General features: G+C 44.1%; 1 protein-coding gene across 3 annotated transcripts in view; it reads left to right on the top strand.

The window, feature by feature from the left end:
- Window positions 1-18,531, top strand: part of LOC138670476 (putative GTP-binding protein 6) — a 67,242-nt gene extending 48,711 nt beyond the window's left edge. For 2 of the 3 annotated variants that reach the window (XM_069757864.1, XM_069757863.1), the window contains 2 exons: window positions 14,323-14,472; window positions 18,219-18,531. In XM_069757864.1, coding sequence (XP_069613965.1) covers window positions 14,323-14,472; window positions 18,219-18,342 — 274 coding nt within the window. In that variant the 3' untranslated portion in view covers window positions 18,343-18,531. Of the gene's footprint in view, window positions 1-14,322; window positions 14,473-18,218 lie in introns of those variants that run through there. The other variant, XM_069757865.1, reaches the window with a different exon arrangement.
- The last annotated feature ends 817 nt before the right edge of the window (window positions 18,532-19,348 follow it).

The raw sequence follows: 19,348 nt of genomic DNA, 5'->3' as shown, positions 1-19,348 counted from the left end.
CTCGCTCCTGGTATTGCTGGATCAGCTGCAGACGCCTCTCTAGGTCATCTGCGGAGCATTGTTGCAGAGCCAGCTGCAGGAGGAGGTCTGCACCCCCCTGGTTGCCAGTAGGGCCCGTATTCAGTGGTTGGACCTCTGCTGCAGCACCATGTTCGCTTGTGCTGGCTTCTGCGGCCTCTGGGCTCTGTGGCCTGGCTTGGTCTGCTTCAAATTGCACCAGTTCAGTGACCATTTGAGCCTTGGTCTTGCCCTGGGGGTTCAGGCCATGGCACGTGCATATCCCAGCAAGAAAGTCCTTCTTCTGCTGGTTGTACCAGGCTTCCCCTTTCGCAGCCATGGTTGCCAAATAAAAGATAGGATAGAAAAACGAAGAGAAAGGGAAGGGATAATTACCAGTACGCAATTGTCTCACAACTAAAAAGCACTGAGTTCGTTCTCCAAACTTATTTGCGCAGAGTCCTCGCAAGAACTTTCTGCAAGTTTTTAGTGAGAGGAATGATTACTCAAACCAAATCACTAATGCTCTAAGATATCCCACCGCCTTGCCACCAATTGTCACGATTCCCCTGACCGCTGTCACCAAGTGGTCAGGATTCACACCGTGACCGTCACCCCTAGGTCACGGATCAGGGTGACTTTAGGCCAACAGACAACTATCACCTGTGCAGGGGGGCTTATCTTAGTTATCCCTCCACTGCTAACAATGTGATGAAAAACCACACACAAGGCTATTGACCTCTTAGTTTACTGCAGGGGCTTATTTTAGGTATCCCACTGCTTTTCTATATACCACAAACTGCAGGGATTTATGTATATCCCGCTTACAGTTCCACTTAACACTTGCAGCTCTCTGGCGCCCCCTTACTCTCAGGTCAGATTAGGTACTGCACCCTGGGTAATTAGTCGCCAGAAAGGCTGCCTGCTAGTACTGGCTATTGGGCACGCTGCAGCGACGCGGTAAACTACTCCCACTCAGGCAGGAACAATAATTATCAAACCCGCAGTTGCTTCAGCATAATCCAACAGTCAGCACACTTTCGCTGCCACCAGCTTCGATTAAACGGGTCCGAAGCTAACCCAACACAACAGTAACAGTAGCGTATTTTCCCTTCAAGAGACTTAGGGTACGGTTTAGAACAGGAGAACGAACTAATATATAATAGTATATCCCATTAAAATTAATTAGGCAGTGCTTTACGAAAAAATATTTTATAAAGAAGTTACAAATGAGACAATTGCAAATATGTACATGGGTAATTATAACATAAAGGGAATAAATGAGAAAAGCAACACTCACATGTTTAAAGCATGACAGGCATCCAGGCTAGTGGAGTTTTTCCATATGTCCCAGCTCATTTGGACGTGCTGCTGGCTTCAGAAGACAAGCAGTCCAGAAGGAGAGATCAGCAGAAGAGACAGCTGGGGAGCCTGCCACAAACTTAATACCTTAAGGCTTTGACATCACAGAAGGGCTGGCTTATCCAGACCCTCCTCTCTCTACCTTCTGCCTAAACTTTGAACTATTCTTTCTAAGTTCTATAACTTCACTACAAAACACGCCATAGTTCTACCAAACTCATCATTCATCTCAGATTAACGTGGGCATTCTAATGAGATCAAATATGTCCTATCTGGGATACACATTTACAGAGAAATCCCTACTTCTTTACCAGATGGAGTTAGAAGCCCGAGTTTCATGGGATGTGTAGATACACCGAGTGAGACTACGAATATATATTTTCATGTTCCTAGCTTAAATCGTTTGCCTAATATCTAACAAAAACTAAACAAAGAATCTTTCATGGATTCTTGAAGTTTCTACTTCCCTTATAGCTGAACAAGAGCTTACACAGGAAATGCCAGTTGTAAATCCCATGCGGCAATAAAACCTCTCTTCCCCCATACTCTCAGAGAAGGAAAGCCAGGAATTTGCAGCTACAAACTGTTACTCCAAGAAGGGGGCTTAGCCCATGCAGGCTAGCAAGAGAACTACTTATGATATTTCATACCATATCGTGACACCCAGTGACGTAGTATATTGCCCAGCCACGTAGTATATTGCACAGCGAAGTAGTATACAGCACAGAGCCACGTAGTATATTGGCCAGTCACGTAGTATATTGCCCAGCTACGTAGTATATTGCCCAGCCAGGATGGTCACAGGTGAAAAAATAAACATATACTCACCTTTCCGAGGGAGCCCTTGTAGTCCACGGCAGCTTGCGGTCCCAGGGTTGGTATCAGAGTGCAGGACCTGTGATGACGTCGCGGTCACATGACCGTGACGTCACGGCAGGTCTTTCTAGCGCAGGCGCGCAGGGCCTGTGATGACGTCGCGGTCACATGACCGTGACGTCATGGCAGGTCCTTCTGCCATACCATCTTTGCCACCGGAAACTGCAGCGGAAGATGGCGGCCGGCGCGAGCGGCTCAGCAGACTACAGAGGGTGAGTATAGCAGGTTTATTTTTAAAAAATTATTTTTAACATTACATTTTTTACTATTGATGCCGCATAGGCAGCATCAATAGTAAAAAGTTGGGGACACACAGGGTTAATAGCGGCGGTAACAGAGTGCATTACCCGCAGCATAACGCGGTCCGTTACCGCCGGCATCAACCCTGTGTGAGCGCTGACCGGAGGGGAGTATGCGGGCGACAGGCATTTTCTTCCGGACCTGTGCCCGTCGCTGATTGGTCGCGGCAGCCATGACAGGCAGCTGGCGAGACCAGTCAGCGAATGAATAACCGTGACAGAAAGGACAGACAGACAGAAAGACGGAAGTGACCCTTAGACAATTATATAGTGTGTGTATATATATATATATATATATATATATATATATATATATATATATATATATATATATATATATATATATATATATATATATATATAATTAGCGAAGGCAATAATTATTTGATACCTTGCTGATTTTGTATGTTTTCCTACTGACAAAAACATGAACAATCTATAATTTTAAGGGTAGGTTAATTTTAACAAAATATCAAAAATAAAATCCAGAAAATCACATTGTTTTAATTACCAGTATATAAATTTATTTGCATTTTGCAGACTATTCATGTCTTTGTCAGTGGGCAAACTTACAAAATCAGCAAGGGATCAAATACTTACTTCCTTCATTGTATATTTTTGGGGACAGGTTGTGTGTGTGTGTGTGTGTGTGTGTGTGTGTGTGTGTGTGTGTGTGTGTGTGTGCATGTGCATACAACTAAGATGCACTAACAGAACATGGCTCAGTAAACTTAAAGGGAACATGTAATTACTATATTCATGCTGCCCAAACCATGGCAGCAGCCCTTGGAATTTGGCTGCAGCCTGCCATGTTTTTCTCGTAAGCGCCAGAGTTAAAGCTTCTTTCCGCACTGCTCAAGGAGACGAACAGGTCTCTCCCTTTGTACACATATGGCTCTTTGAACAATGTTTTCTGAAGGGCATGGCATAGTGAAGCATGTGATAGGAACAAGTGCGTAGTAAATGGCTAGTTATCCATTTGTGTGACAACATCAAAAAAGCAAATTGTCGGTAAATCTTTTGTTTTTCTTCAATAAAAAACGATCTGATTGAAAAAGTAGGAATGCAACGTTCCCCAGCACACAGGAAATTCTGACTGGGGAGCGCTGCACACAACAGACAACATGGGACCAACTCCTTAGAAAAAAACAAGATCCATTCATCAATAAGCAATTTGTTTAATAGACGCACTTTAACTAAAATCAAATTTCAATGTACCGGTAATTATTTTTAGCAGCCGCAGTTCAATCACGTGCTCCAGATGCCACGTAGGACTCCAATCTCAAGCATGTCATGGACAAGTCTTTCTGTATATGACAGCATGGCTTACACCCCTACTTCTCCACATGCAGACATGCTTTTTCTTACGCAAATTCTGTGCAGACAAGCACATTTTATCACACACATACACTTCGAAAGCTTGCATGATCTTACATGTTTCCACACACAGGAATGTTTTTTTAGACTTTAGTTTTGCATTGGCACACACATCTATATACAAATGCACATTTTTAGACAAATTCTTATACACATGTAAGCATACATTCACGCTCCTGTACATATTAGGCGCGTGCGTGTGTATTGTCCTTACCTGCTTGAGATGGTGTCATCTGGAAGCTATAATAAGACCTACAGTACAGACCAAAAGTTTGGACACACCTTCTCATTTAAAGATTTTTCTGTATTTTCATGACTATGAAAATTGTAAATTCACACTGAAGGCATCAAAACTATGAATTAACACGTGGAATTATACACTTAACAAAAAAGTGTGAAACAACTGAAATTATGTCTTGTATTCTAGGGTCTTCAAAGTAGCCACCTTTTGCTTTGATGACTGCTTTGCACACTCTTGGCATTCTCTTGATGAGCTTCATGAGGTAGTCAGTGGGAATGGTTTTCACTTCACAGGTGTGCCCTGTCCGGTTTAATAAGTGGGATTTCTTGCCTTATAAATGGGGTTGGGACCATCAGTTGTGTTGAGCAGAAGCCTGGTGGATACACAGCTGATAGTCCTACTGAATAGACTGTTAGAATTTGTATTATGGCATGAAAAAAGCAGCTTAGTAAAGAAAAATGAGTGGCCATCATTACTTTAAGAAATGAAGGTTCGTCAGTCCGAAAAATTGGGAAAACTTTGAAAGTGTCCCCAAGTGCAGTTGCAAAAACCATCAAGCTACTTAGCTTGGCCGACTCTTCTGGCAGCAGTTTCTCTCCCATGAAAACAGCAAACAAAAAGCACTGTGGTTTACCGCCTTATATTCAGAGAAGGAAAGCGTGGAGTGCGCCTCGCTCATCACCGTCTTATGTTTCCAACATGATGTAGAACCGGCAGATTGTTGTCACTACTGGTGATGTCCCTGAAAAAAATCCTCACGTGTCTGTGCAAATAGTTTTTGATACTGATGACCTCTTGAAATAAGTGAGCAGCAAACATTTAGTTTATGTAATTAAAAAAAAAAAAACAGCGTACAAATGCGTACCGGAGTAATGCCCACAAAAAACTGAACTGAAAATCACTTAAATAAAAACAGATGGCGTCACCTCTTGACAACACTGATCGATTTAGATAAAAATAAAATATAAGAGTAGATGTCTAGTATGATTTGTAATGGGGTGCCCCTACCTTATGGCATGTGAAATCACTGTTGGGGTGAAAAGGTGATAGGGTGTTTGGAGTTGCTTGCTAGTGAAAAGCGAGCGTGCTGGGATAAGGTGTTATCCGAGCATGCTTGTGTGCTAACCCAGTGACTTTGGCGTGCTTGAATAATATGTTCAAGTCCACGTGGTTGCATATCTCGTGGCTGTTCGACAGCTAACAAACAAGCAATCTGTACATGTGTTGCGGCTGTCAAACAGCCAAGAGACATTCAACCGTGGGGACGTAAACATATATTTTTCGAGCATGCTGAAGACGCTCGAGCATGCTCTAATAACTCCTTATCCCAGCACGTTACTCATCACCATTGCTTGCCCCTCATCAGCCATAGGTGGCGTAAGGAGTAACATTTAGTCGGCGCAGTGCTACTGTAGGAACTTAAATGTGAATAGCCATTGCTTGCCCCTCATCAGCCATAGGTGGCGTAAGGAGTAACATTTAGTCGGCGCAGTGCTACTGTAGGAACTTAAATGTGAATAGCCTCTTTAAGGTGGAAGAGGACTTGACCTCTCCTGCCAAGAACAACCAATCCACACCAAAACTCAATTTTGATAAAAATTTGACCATAAATAAAACATAACAAAAAAAAAACTGCTGCAAATCTATATAAACGCATGTATAAACATCACACATATATTACACATCCATATACAGTGTGCCCCTACATCATAGATGTGAAATCTGACTATAATTGAAACATTAACCATGTGATGCAAATCTATATAATCACATAGGCAAGTTTAGATGTCAGATGAGGGTTAGAGGGCCTCCATACATACCAGATGGTTTCCCAATAGATGTCAGGTGAGGGTTAGGAGGCCTCCATACATACCAGATGGTTTCCCAATAGATGTCAGGTGAAGGTTAGGAGGCCTCCATACATACCAGATGGTTTCCCAATAGATGTCAGGTGAGGGTTAGGAGGCCTCTCAACGTACCAGATGGTTTCCCAATAGATGTCAGGTGAGGGTTAGGAGGCCTCCATACATACCAGATGGTTTCCCAATAGATATCAGGTGAGGGTTAGGAGGCCTCCATACATACCAGATGGTTTCCCAATAGATGTTAGGTGAGGGTTAGGAGGCCTCTCTACGTACCAGATGGTTTCCCAATAGATGTCAGGTGAGCGTTAGGAGGCCTCCATACATACCAGATGGTTTCCCAATAGATGTCAGGTGAGGGTTAGGAGGCCTCCATACATACCAGATGGTTTCCCAATAGATATCAGGTGAGGGTTAGGAGGCCTCCATACATACCAGATGGTTTCCCAATAGATGTTAGGTGAGGGTTAGGAGGCCTCTCTACGTACCAGATGGTTTCCGAATAGATGTCAGGTGAGGGTTAGGAGGCCTCCATACATACCAGATAGTTTCCCAATAGATGTTAGGTGAAGGTTAGGAGGCCTCTCTACGTACCAGATGGTTTCCCAATAGATATCAGGTGAGGGTTAGGAGGCCTCCATACATACCAGATTGTTTCCCAATAGATGTCAGGTGAGGGTTAGGAGGCCTCCATACATACCAGATGGTTTCTAAATAGATGTCAGGTGAGGGTTAGGAGGCCTCCATACATACCAGATGGTTTCCCAATAGATGTCAGGTGAGGGTTAGGAGGCCTCTCTACGTACCAGATGGTTTCCCAATAGATGTTAGGTGAGGGTTAGGAGACCTCCATACACACCAGATGGTTTCCCAATAGATGTCAGGTGAGGGTTAGGAGGCCTCCATACATACCAGATGGTTTCCCAATAGATGTCAGGTGAGGGTTAGGAGGCCTCTCTACGTACCAGATGGTTTCCCAGTAGATGTCAGGTGAGGGTTAGGAGGCCTCCACACATACCAAATGGTTTCCCAGTAGATGTCAGGTGAGGGTTAGGAGGCCTCCATACATCCCAGATGGTTTCCCAAAAGATGTCAGGTGAAGGTTAGGAGGCCTCCATACATCCCAGATGGTTTCCCAATAGATGTCAGTTGAGGGTTAGGAGGCCTCCATACATACCAGATGGTTTCCCAATAGATGTCAGGTGAGGGTTAGGAGGCCCCCATACATACCAGATGGTTTCCCAGTAGATGTCAGGTGAGGGTTAGGAGGCCTCCATACATACCAGATGGTTTCCCAATAGATATCAGGTGAGGGTTAGGAGGCCTCTCTACGTACCAGATGGTTTCCCAGTAGATGTCAGGTGAGGGTTAGGAGGCCTCCACACATACCAAATGGTTTCCCAGTAGATGTCAGGTGAGGGTTAGGAGGCCTCCATACATCCCAGATGGTTTCCCAAAAGATGTCAGGTGAGGGTTAGGAGGCCTCCATACATACCAGATGGTTTCCCAATAGATGTCAGGTGAGGGTTAGGAGGCCTCTCTACGTACCAGATGGTTTCCCAGTAGATGTCAGGTGAGGGTTAGAAGGCCTCCATACATCCCAGATGGTTTCCCAAAAGATGTCAGGTGAAGGTTAGGAGGCCTCCATACATCCCAGATGGTTTCCCAATAGATGTCAGTTGAGGGTTAGGAGGCCTCCATACATACCAGATGGTTTCCCAATAGATGTCAGGTGAGGGTTAGGAGGCCTCCATACATCCCAGATGGTTTCCCAATAGATGTCAGTTGAGGGTTAGGAGGCCTCCATACATACCAGATGGTTTCCCAATAGATGTTAGGTGAGGGTTAGGAGGCCTCTCTACGTACCAGATGGTTTCCCAATAGATGTCAGGTGAGGGTTAGGAGGCCTCCATACATACCAGATGGTTTCCCAATAGATGTCAGGTGAGGGTTAGGAGGCCTCCATACATACCAGATGGTTTCCCAATAGATGTTAGGTGAGGGTTAGGAGGCCTCTCTACGTACCAGATGGTTTCCCAATAGATGTCAGGTGAGGGTTAGGAGGCCTCCATACATACCAGATGGTTTCCCAATAGATGTCAGGTGAGGGTTAGGAGGCCTCCATACATACCAGATGGTTTCCCAATAGATATCAGGTGAGGGTTAGGAGGCCTCCATACATACCAGATGGTTTCCCAATAGATGTTAGGTGAGGGTTAGGAGGCCTCTCTACGTACCAGATTGTTTCCCAATAGATGTCAGGTGAGGGTTAGGAGGCCTCCATACATACCAGATGGTTTCCCAATAGATGTCAGGTGAGGGTTAGGAGGCCTCTCTACGTACCAGATGGTTTCCCAATAGATGTTAGGTGAGGGTTAGGAGACCTCCATACACACCAGATGGTTTCCCAATAGATGTCAGGTGAGGGTTAGGAGGCCTCCATACATACCAGATGGTTTCCCAATAGATGTCAGGTGAGGGTTAGGAGGCCTCTCTACGTACCAGATGGTTTCCCAGTAGATGTCAGGTGAGGGTTAGGAGGCCTCCACACATACCAAATGGTTTCCCAGTAGATGTCAGGTGAGGGTTAGGAGGCCTCCATACATCCCAGATGGTTTCCCAAAAGATGTCAGGTGAAGGTTAGGAGGCCTCCATACATCCCAGATGGTTTCCCAATAGATGTCAGGTGAGGGTTAGGAGGCCCCCATACATACCAGATGGTTTCCCAGTAGATGTCAGGTGAGGGTTAGGAGGCCTCCATACATACCAGATGGTTTCCCAATAGATATCAGGTGAGGGTTAGGAGGCCTCTCTACGTACCAGATGGTTTCCCAGTAGATGTCAGGTGAGGGTTAGGAGGCCTCCACACATACCAAATGGTTTCCCAGTAGATGTCAGGTGAGGGTTAGGAGGCCTCCATACATCCCAGATGGTTTCCCAAAAGATGTCAGGTGAGGGTTAGGAGGCCTCCATACATACCAGATGGTTTCCCAATAGATGTCAGGTGAGGGTTAGGAGGCCTCTCTACGTACCAGATGGTTTCCCAGTAGATGTCAGGTGAGGGTTAGGAGGCCTCCACACATAGTAACATAGTTAGTAAGGCCGAAAAAAGACATTTGTCCATCCAGTTCAGCCTATATTCCATCATAATAAATACCCAGATCTACGTCCTTCTACAGAACCTAATAATTGTATGATACAATATTGTTCTGCTCCAGGAAGACATCCAGGCCTCTCTTGAACCCCTCGACTGAGTTCGCCATCACCACCTCCTCAGGCAAGCAATTCCAGATTCTCACTGCCCTAACAGTAAAGAATCCTCTTCTATGTTGGTGGAAAAACCTTCTCTCCTCCAGACGCAAAGAATGCCCCCTTGTGCCCGTCACCTTCCTTGGTATAAACAGATCCTCAGCGAGATATTTGTATTGTCCCCTTATATACTTATACATGGTTATTAGATCGCCCCTCAGTCGTCTTTTTTCTAGACTAAATAATCCTAATTTCGCTAATCTATCTGGGTATTGTAGTTCTCCCATCCCCTTTATTAATTTTGTTGCCCTCCTTTGTACTCTCTCTAGTTCCATTATATCCTTCCTGAGCACCGGTGCCCAAAACTGGACACAGTACTCCATGTGCGGTCTAACTAGGGATTTGTACAGAGGCAGTATAATGCTCTCATCATGTGTATCCAGACCTCTTTTAATGCACCCCATGATCCTGTTTGCCTTGGCAGCTGCTGCCTGGCACTGGCTGCTCCAGGTAAGTTTATCATTAACTAGGATCCCCAAGTCCTTCTCCCTGTCAGATTTACCCAGTGGTTTCCCGTTCAGTGTGTAATGGTGATATTGATTCCCTCTTCCCATGTGTATAACCTTACATTTATCATTGTTAAACCTCATCTGCCACCTTTCAGCCCAAGTTTCCAACTTATCCAGATCCATCTGTAGCAGAATACTATCTTCTCTTGTATTAACTGCTTTACATAGTTTTGTATCATCTGCAAATATCGATATTTTACTGTGTAAACCTTCTACCAGATCATTAATGAATATGTTGAAGAGAACAGGTCCCAATACCGACCCCTGCGGTACCCCACTGGTCACAGCGACCCAGTTAGAGACTATACCATTTATAACCACCCTCTGCTTTCTATCACTAAGCCAGTTACTAACCCATTTACACACATTTTCCCCCAGACCAAGCATTCTCATTTTGTGTACCAACCTCTTGTGCGGCACGGTATCAAACGCTTTGGAAAAATCGAGATATACCACGTCCAATGACTCACCGTGGTCTAGCCTATAGCTTACCTCTTCATAAAAACTGATTAGATTGGTTTGACAGGAGCGATTTCTCATAAACCCATGCTGATATGGAGTTAAACAGTTATTCTCATTGAGATAATCCAGAATAACATCCCTCAGAAACCCTTCAAATATTTTACCAACAATAGAGGTTAGACTTACTGGCCTATAATTTCCAGGTTCACTTTTAGAGCCCTTTTTGAATATTGGCACCACATTTGCTATGCGCCAGTCCTGCGGAACAGACCCTGTCGCTATAGAGTCACTAAAAATAAGAAATAATGGTTTATCTATTACATTACTTAGTTCTCTTAGTACTCGTGGGTGTATGCCATCCGGACCCGGAGATTTATCTATTTTAATCTTATTTAGCCGGTTTCGCACCTCTTCTTGGGTTAGATTGGTGACCCTTAATATAGCAAATGGTTTCCCAGTAGATGTCAGGTGAGGGTTAGGAGGCCTCTCTACGTACCAGATGGTTTCCCAGTAGATGTCAGGTGAGGGTTAGGAGGCCTCCACACATACCAAATGGTTTCCCAGTAGATGTCAGGTGAGGGTTAGGAGGCCTCCATACATCCCAGATGGTTTCCCAGTAGATGTCAGGTGAGGGTTAGGAGGCCTCCATACATCCCAGATGGTTTCCCAAAAGATGTCAGGTGAGGGTTAGGAGGCCTCCATACATACCAGATGGTTTCCCAATAGATGTCAGGTGAGGGTTAGGAGGCCTCTCTACGTACCAGATGGTTTCCCAGTAGATGTCAGGTGAGGGTTAGGAGGCCTCCACACATAGTAACATAGTAACATAGTTAGTAAGGCCGAAAAAAGACATTTGTCCATCCAGTTCAGCCTATATTCCATCATAATAAATACCCAGATCTACGTCCTTCTACAGAACCTAATAATTGTATGATACAATATTGTTCTGCTCCAGGAAGACATCCAGGCCTCTCTTGAACCCCTCGACTGAGTTCGCCATCACCACCTCCTCAGGCAAGCAATTCCAGATTCTCACTGCCCTAACAGTAAAGAATCCTCTTCTATGTTGGTGGAAAAACCTTCTCTCCTCCAGACGCAAAGAATGCCCCCTTGTGCCCGTCACCTTCCTTGGTATAAACAGATCCTCAGCGAGATATTTGTATTGTCCCCTTATATACTTATACATGGTTATTAGATCGCCCCTCAGTCGTCTTTTTTCTAGACTAAATAATCCTAATTTCGCTAATCTATCTGGGTATTGTAGTTCTCCCATCCCCTTTATTAATTTTGTTGCCCTCCTTTGTACTCTCTCTAGTTCCATTATATCCTTCCTGAGCACCGGTGCCCAAAACTGGACACAGTACTCCATGTGCGGTCTAACTAGGGATTTGTACAGAGGCAGTATAATGCTCTCATCATGTGTATCCAGACCTCTTTTAATGCACCCCATGATCCTGTTTGCCTTGGCAGCTGCTGCCTGGCACTGGCTGCTCCAGGTAAGTTTATCATTAACTAGGATCCCCAAGTCCTTCTCCCTGTCAGATTTACCCAGTGGTTTCCCGTTCAGTGTGTAATGGTGATATTGATTCCCTCTTCCCATGTGTATAACCTTACATTTATCATTGTTAAACCTCATCTGCCACCTTTCAGCCCAAGTTTCCAACTTATCCAGATCCATCTGTAGCAGAATACTATCTTCTCTTGTATTAACTGCTTTACATAGTTTTGTATCATCTGCAAATATCGATATTTTACTGTGTAAACCTTCTACCAGATCATTAATGAATATGTTGAAGAGAACAGGTCCCAATACCGACCCCTGCGGTACCCCACTGGTCACAGCGACCCAGTTAGAGACTATACCATTTATAACCACCCTCTGCTTTCTATCACTAAGCCAGTTACTAACCCATTTACACACATTTTCCCCCAGACCAAGCATTCTCATTTTGTGTACCAACCTCTTGTGCGGCACGGTATCAAACGCTTTGGAAAAATCGAGATATACCACGTCCAATGACTCACCGTGGTCTAGCCTATAGCTTACCTCTTCATAAAAACTGATTAGATTGGTTTGACAGGAGCGATTTCTCATAAACCCATGCTGATATGGAGTTAAACAGTTATTCTCATTGAGATAATCCAGAATAACATCCCTCAGAAACCCTTCAAATATTTTACCAACAATAGAGGTTAGACTTACTGGCCTATAATTTCCAGGTTCACTTTTAGAGCCCTTTTTGAATATTGGCACCACATTTGCTATGCGCCAGTCCTGCGGAACAGACCCTGTCGCTATAGAGTCACTAAAAATAAGAAATAATGGTTTATCTATTACATTACTTAGTTCTCTTAGTACTCGTGGGTGTATGCCATCCGGACCCGGAGATTTATCTATTTTAATCTTATTTAGCCGGTTTCGCACCTCTTCTTGGGTTAGATTGGTGACCCTTAATATAGCAAATGGTTTCCCAGTAGATGTCAGGTGAGGGTTAGGAGGCCTCTCTACGTACCAGATGGTTTCCCAGTAGATGTCAGGTGAGGGTTAGGAGGCCTCCACACATACCAAATGGTTTCCCAGTAGATGTCAGGTGAGGGTTAGGAGGCCTCCATACATCCCAGATGGTTTCCCAAAAGATGTCAGGTGAAGGTTAGGAGGCCTCCATACATCCCAGATGGTTTCCCAATAGATGTCAGTTGAGGGTTAGGAGGCCTCCATACATACCAGATTGTTTCCCAATAGATGTCAGGTGAGGGTTAGGAGGCCTCCATACATACCAGATGGTTTCCCAATAGATGTCAGGTGAGGGTTAGGAGGCCTCCATACATACCAGATGGTTCCCCAATAGATGTCAGGTGAGGGTTAGGAGGCCCCCATACATACCAGATGGTTTCCCAGTAGATGTCAGGTGAGGGTTAGGAGGCCTCCATCCATACCAGATTGTTTCCCAATAGATGTCAGGTGAGGGTTAGGAGGCCTCCATACATACCAGATGGTTTCCCAATAGATGTCAGGTGAGGGTTAGGAGGCCTCCATACATACCAGATGGTTTCCCAATAGATGTCAGGTGAGGGTTAGGAGGCCCCCATACATACCAGATGGTTTCCCAGTAGATGTCAGGTGAGGGTTAGGAGGCCTCCATCCATACCAATCTTGCTATAAGAAGTTGGATTGGGCAAATTGTACTAACTGATGCTGTGTATCTGAGCGCATGTTCTTGTGCCTGTGTGGTGTGGTTTTTTTTCCTAGTGTATTATGCATTGTTAATACTTAGAAAATAAGTATTGCCATTTTACAGGAACAAAAAAAAAAGCGTACCTACTTTAATGGTGTAAGATAATGGATGCACTATAATTTCTGTTCTCAGACTGTCTCAAGTTTCCAGCCCCAGTCCCATATGGGGGTTTGGTCCCTGCTGCTTTGGTGACTGGCATGACCATATATTTCACAGTTCTCTTACTAATCCTTATCTGGAATTTTATTACAGTAATACAAATGTTGACTTTACACTTTTTTTTAACTGTTCTTTATGCTGCACTGAGTAAATCTATCCTGAGTCATTTGTGACGCTTTTGTTCATTGTGTTTCAGTACTATCACACGTAATGTAAGTACATTGTAGTGGTAAATTCACACGTTGCGTTTTTGCTGTGTGTTTTATGCAGCGTATTTGTTGCATAAAATACGGAGCTTTTGCATCACCAGCGTAACCAGTGAGATTTCTGAAATCTCGTGTACACACTGCATGTTATTTCTATGCATATTTTGAGCCCAGCTGTGTTTTTGCCAAGGCACGGTGTGCATTCTTTCTTTCAGCGCTTTTCACTTGTTAAAATGAATGAAAGAAGACGCTGCAAAAATGTTTTGTAAAACCACGTCCACAACGTGCGTTTTTCCTGCCATCACTCTGGTCTGTTAATGCAGAAAAGAAACACTGAAAATATACAACATGTGAACAAACCCTTATTGTTGCCATAAGTATTATTGAATTATTCTAAAATCGGAAGCTTTTCTTTTGTGTCTATTAGCCATGACCCCGGTGATACTGCCATACCTGTGTCTGCTCTTTTTGGTGTTGGCTTAGATGAACTGAAACAACGAGTACAAAGCATAGTGATGACCAATACGGAGAGGTTGATAGTGACGATTAGAGTAAACCTGGAAAGTCCTCAGTTAAGGTATGTTCTACTATCCCCGTAGATGGTAGGTCCAGCATGACTAAGCCTTGTCACAAAATTTAGCACCTCATTCATTTCATATTTCTGTATCACATTCTTGCATATTTTGAGGAGCTTAAATCTAGTGTTGGAAGCTGTCCACATTTAGGGGACATTTTTAAAGGGCCACTGTCACCCCCTCCAGCCGTTATAAACTAAAAAAGCCACCTTGTGCAGCAGTAATGCTGCATTCTTACAAGGTGGCTATTTTAGTTTTTGGTGCATGTATTCCCAAAATAAAGCGTTTTATAACTTCTCCAAAATACCTGTCTTTATCCAGGGAGGCAGCTCCTCACCCACCTGCTTGAAACGCCACACTGCCGTCACTCAAATCTTCAGGGGCTCCGGGCGCCGCCCCCTCCGCGCTGTTTTCGCATGAAATCCGGTGCCTGCGCTGTGTAGTACTGTCTCGTGCAGGCGCAGTAAGCTCTGGCCATCTGACGTCCCAGCCAGGCTTGCAGACTGCGCCTGTGCGGCCAGTGCGGCCACCCACCTTGGTAATCCCAGCCCCGCAGTGTGTTATGCATTATGCACAGTGCGGGGCTGGGATTCCTGGGCATGCGCACTGCATGTGTCAGCCACTCACCCAGGTCCCCCGCTGACACATGCAGTGCGCATGCCCAATAATTGCAATAATGCTGTTCCGGTGATGTCAGTGCGTGGCTTCCAGGACTTTGTGATATTGTTATGCCACGTGAGCTCTGTAGCCAATCAGCAGCCACTAATGGGCTCCAGTTCTCATCTTAGATACATGCAAAGGAAGTATAAGTGAAGTAGCTCATTAGTGGCCATTGATTGGCCGCAGTACTCACATGGCATAACAATCCAACGCGAACCCTGGTAAACCCAGTGCCGACATCGCTGGAATGGTGTCTGTAAAACGAAAACAGATACTATATTTCATATTGTGGGGAAGGAGCGTATTTAGGAAAGGGTTGACAAAGTAGATTAAATTATTATTTTATGAATTCAGCTACAATTAAACTTATAAAGTGATCATATTAATGTTAATATTGGCCTGGGCAACTTTCATAAAGGATTATACAGCTATTCCAACATCAAGTTCTAAAGTGGGGGAAAATAAGTATTTGATACACTGCTGATTTTGCAAGTTTTCCCACCTGCAAAGAATAAAGAGGTCTATCATTTTTATCGTAGGTACACTTCAACTGTGAGAGACAGAATCTAAAAATAAAACCAGAAACTCACATTGTATGATTTTAAAATAATTAAATTGCATTTTATTGCATGAAATAAGTATTTGATCACCTACCAACCAGCAAGAATTCTGGCTCTCTCAGACCTGTTAGATTTTCTTTAAGAAACCCTCCTACTCTTCACTCATTGCCTGTATTAATTGCACCTGTATGAAAGACACCTGTCCACACACTCAATCACACTCCAACCTTTCCACCATGGCCAAAGACCAAAGGCGCTGTCTTAGTACACCAGGGACAAAATTGTAGACCTGCACAAGGCTGGGATGAGCTACAGGCAATCAGCTTGGTGAGAAGGCAAGAACTGTTGGCTCAATTATTAGAAAATGGAAAAAACAAAAGATGACAATCTTCCTTGGTCTGGAGCTTCATGCAAGATCTCTCCTCGTGGGGTAAGGATGATTCTGAGTAAGGTCAGGATTTGGCTGAGAACTACACCGTAGGACCTGGTCAATGACCTAAAGAGAGCTGGGACCACAGTCTCAAACATTACCGTTAGTAATACACTACCCCATCATGGATTAAAATCCTGCAGGGCACGCAAGGTCCCCCTGCTCACGCCAGCACATGTCCAGGCCTGTTTGAAGTTCGCCAATGACCATCTGAAGGATCCAGATGAGACCAAAATAGAACTTTTGGTTTCGACTCCACTCGCCATGTTTGGAGGAAGAAGGACTCCAAGAAAATTGGCCCAACTGTGAAGCTTAGTGAGGGAACCTCATACTTTGGTTTGCTTTTCTGTAAAGGGGACAAGACGACTGCACCCGTATTGAAGGGAGGATGGATGGGGTAATATATCGCAAGATTTTAGCCAACAAACTGCTTCCCTGAGTAAGAGCTTTGAAGATGGGTTGTGGCTGGGTCTTCCAGCAAGACAATGACCCAAAACACACAGCCAGGGCAGCTAAGGAGTGGCTCTGTAAGAAACATTGCAAGGTCCTGGAGTAGCCTAGCCAGTCTCTAGACCTGAACCTAATAAAAAAAAAATCTTTGGAGGGAGCAGAAACTCAACGTTGCCCAGCAACAGCCCCAAAACCTGAAAGATCAGGAGCTCTGTAAGGTCAAGAACTACAGGAAGCATCTGACCTCTGTAACTGCAAACAAGGGCTTCTGTACCAAATATTAGGTTCTTTTTCTATTGTATCAAATGCTTATTTCCTGCAATAAAACGCATATTAAAAAAAAATCCAGAAAATCACATTTTGCGATTTCTACATAAGATTCTGTCTCTCACAGTTGGTGTATCTACGATAAAAATTACAGATCTCTCCATTCTTCGTATGTGGGAAAACTTGTAAAATCGGCAGTGTATCAAATACTTATTTTCCCCACTTTCTGTAACAGGGAATGCAGTTTATATTGTGCAATATAATGCCATATCTGCTCTAAGGGTATGTGCAAACGTTGCGGTTTTTGCTGCGGATCCACAGCGGATTTGACGCTGCGGATCTGCAGCAGTTTTCCATGCGGTGTACAGTACAATGTTAACCTATGGAAAACAAAAACCGCTGTGCACATGCTACGGAAAAAAACGCGCGGAAACGCTGCGGTTTATTTTCCGCAGCATGTCAATTCTTTGTGCGGAATCCGCAGCGGTTTGGCACCTGCTCCATGTTAAAAATCCGCAGGTGTCTAAAACCGCAGTGGAAACCGCGATAAATCTGCAGTACTTTTTGCACTGCGGATTTAATCAATTCTGCTGCGGAAAATTCCGCAACGGAATCCGCAGCATGTGCACATGGCCTTAGGGCTTTTTCTCTCTTACAATCATTGTAACTAGGGCAGAATGTAAAACTCAAAAAGGCACTCAACAGCACACACAAAATACTTATAGCTCCTTATTATGGACCTGTAGGCACTCTGGGGTATCACTTAGGCTCTTGGTGAGTACATCGCTATATTGACGGTGTGGTGCGTTTCATGTAGAGAGCTTGGACACTGTATGTGAAGGGAGCAATGCCTTTAGGACGTATGCAGTCTTGGAAAAAGGGGATTTATGACTTCTAGCTTTTGCTATTACTTAGATTAAATTGTTGTAGGAGACCAGACAGGTCATTCAAGCATAAGTGTAACCATTTTGAGTGTGCCCTTCTTTTTTTTCAGTGTGATGATATATAGTAATCCACAGGTTGCTGTGCCTATATAGGTATGCTTGAGAAAGTCCAAGACAGACCGAAATGTCTCGACAATCTATTTATTATAATATATCATTTACATATGAATTGGGCTTTGGGTGACCGTTCGAGAATGTGTGTGCCTGTTTTGACTATTGCTGCTGGAGTGCTTTTGCCCCTTCTATGTGGAGCTGTCAGAAGTTCTTCAGGGTCAGAAAAAGGAATTATGGGATGTTTAGGTCCACAGTGATAATGAGAAGTGGTAAATAATGTAGTTGTTTTATTGTACACCTCAAGATCCATGTTGAATATCATAATCTCATGGGGACCTTCCTAGAATAATGCTCGTGTAACCTGTCTTACATATGTCTGACAGCTGGCTGTACAAGGAGGCTTCAGTACAAGAAGTGAAGGTGTTACCAGAAGACGGATCAGCAGATGTGCTAGTCATGATAACCAGTGCTATGTATGGAAAATACAAAAAACTGTTTTGTAAATGAACTCTGAGTAATGGGACTTTACATTAGTCAAGTACAGCGTGGCTACAACGAGAGGGAGCATCCTATTTATTGATGAGCTGCAGCCAATACCGCATGGATCTCTCTGAAGATTCAGGAATATGGGACGCCATATGATATCGGAGATAATTATCATCATTGCCATAAATAAAATATTTTCTTACTAATGAATGTTATTCATTTTTGTATGCAAGTATCTGAATGATTTTTACAGTGTGGTTAGCAGTGGAGCCTTGCAGTGCTGACTCTTTGTGTTTGAAAACAAGCAATGACATCTGCACGGAGTTTGGAAACCCATATAAAACATGGGGAGAAGATACAAAGACCTACTAATAGACAATGTAGATGGTCATCACTCACTTTCCCCAAAAGAGTTCACAATGTCTGTAAAGCATGGGTGGGCAAATCATTTATAAAAAGGGCCACATATGGAACTGGTATTGTTGTGGAGGGCAGAAGATCTCCTGAGCTCAGTTAGGCTTTCCTAACCTCGTTCTGAGGGCTCATACTCACTTGCGAGAAACTTGGATGAGTCTCGCATGTTAATACCCAGCGCTGCTGCCGGCACTCAGATCGGAGCGTGCGGCCGCATGGGAATACATGCAGCCGCACGCTCCGCTCCTCTGCCAGGTGCAGTGCAGGTATTGCCGTGCGAGACTCATCCGAGTTTCTCGCAAGTGAGTATGAGCCCTGAGTCTCATAGACTTATGCTGAGAAAGTGATTTCCGGTCCGCACAAAAGACGCTGTGGGAGTCGGCAGGTCACAAATGATTTTATCTTGTGCCGGAGCGGCACTGGAAACTGCAGAAGACGGCGACTGGCAATACACTCTGCACAAACGCATTACTGATTTGATTGCTAACAGCAAAAACGATAAAATAAATATGCTGGAGTGTTCCTTTTAGGCTGGAGGCACACCAGTGTATTAAAAAATCGGTCCGATGTTGATCCAGAAAAGTAGGACGAGTGTCATGCAAGTACAATGTGA

Source organism: Ranitomeya imitator, chromosome 3 (genome assembly GCF_032444005.1).
Source record: "Ranitomeya imitator isolate aRanImi1 chromosome 3, aRanImi1.pri, whole genome shotgun sequence".
Taxonomy (NCBI): domain Eukaryota; kingdom Metazoa; phylum Chordata; class Amphibia; order Anura; family Dendrobatidae; genus Ranitomeya; species Ranitomeya imitator.
Note: the sequence above shows the minus strand (reverse complement) of the source record. Positions and strands in the feature narration are given on the sequence as shown.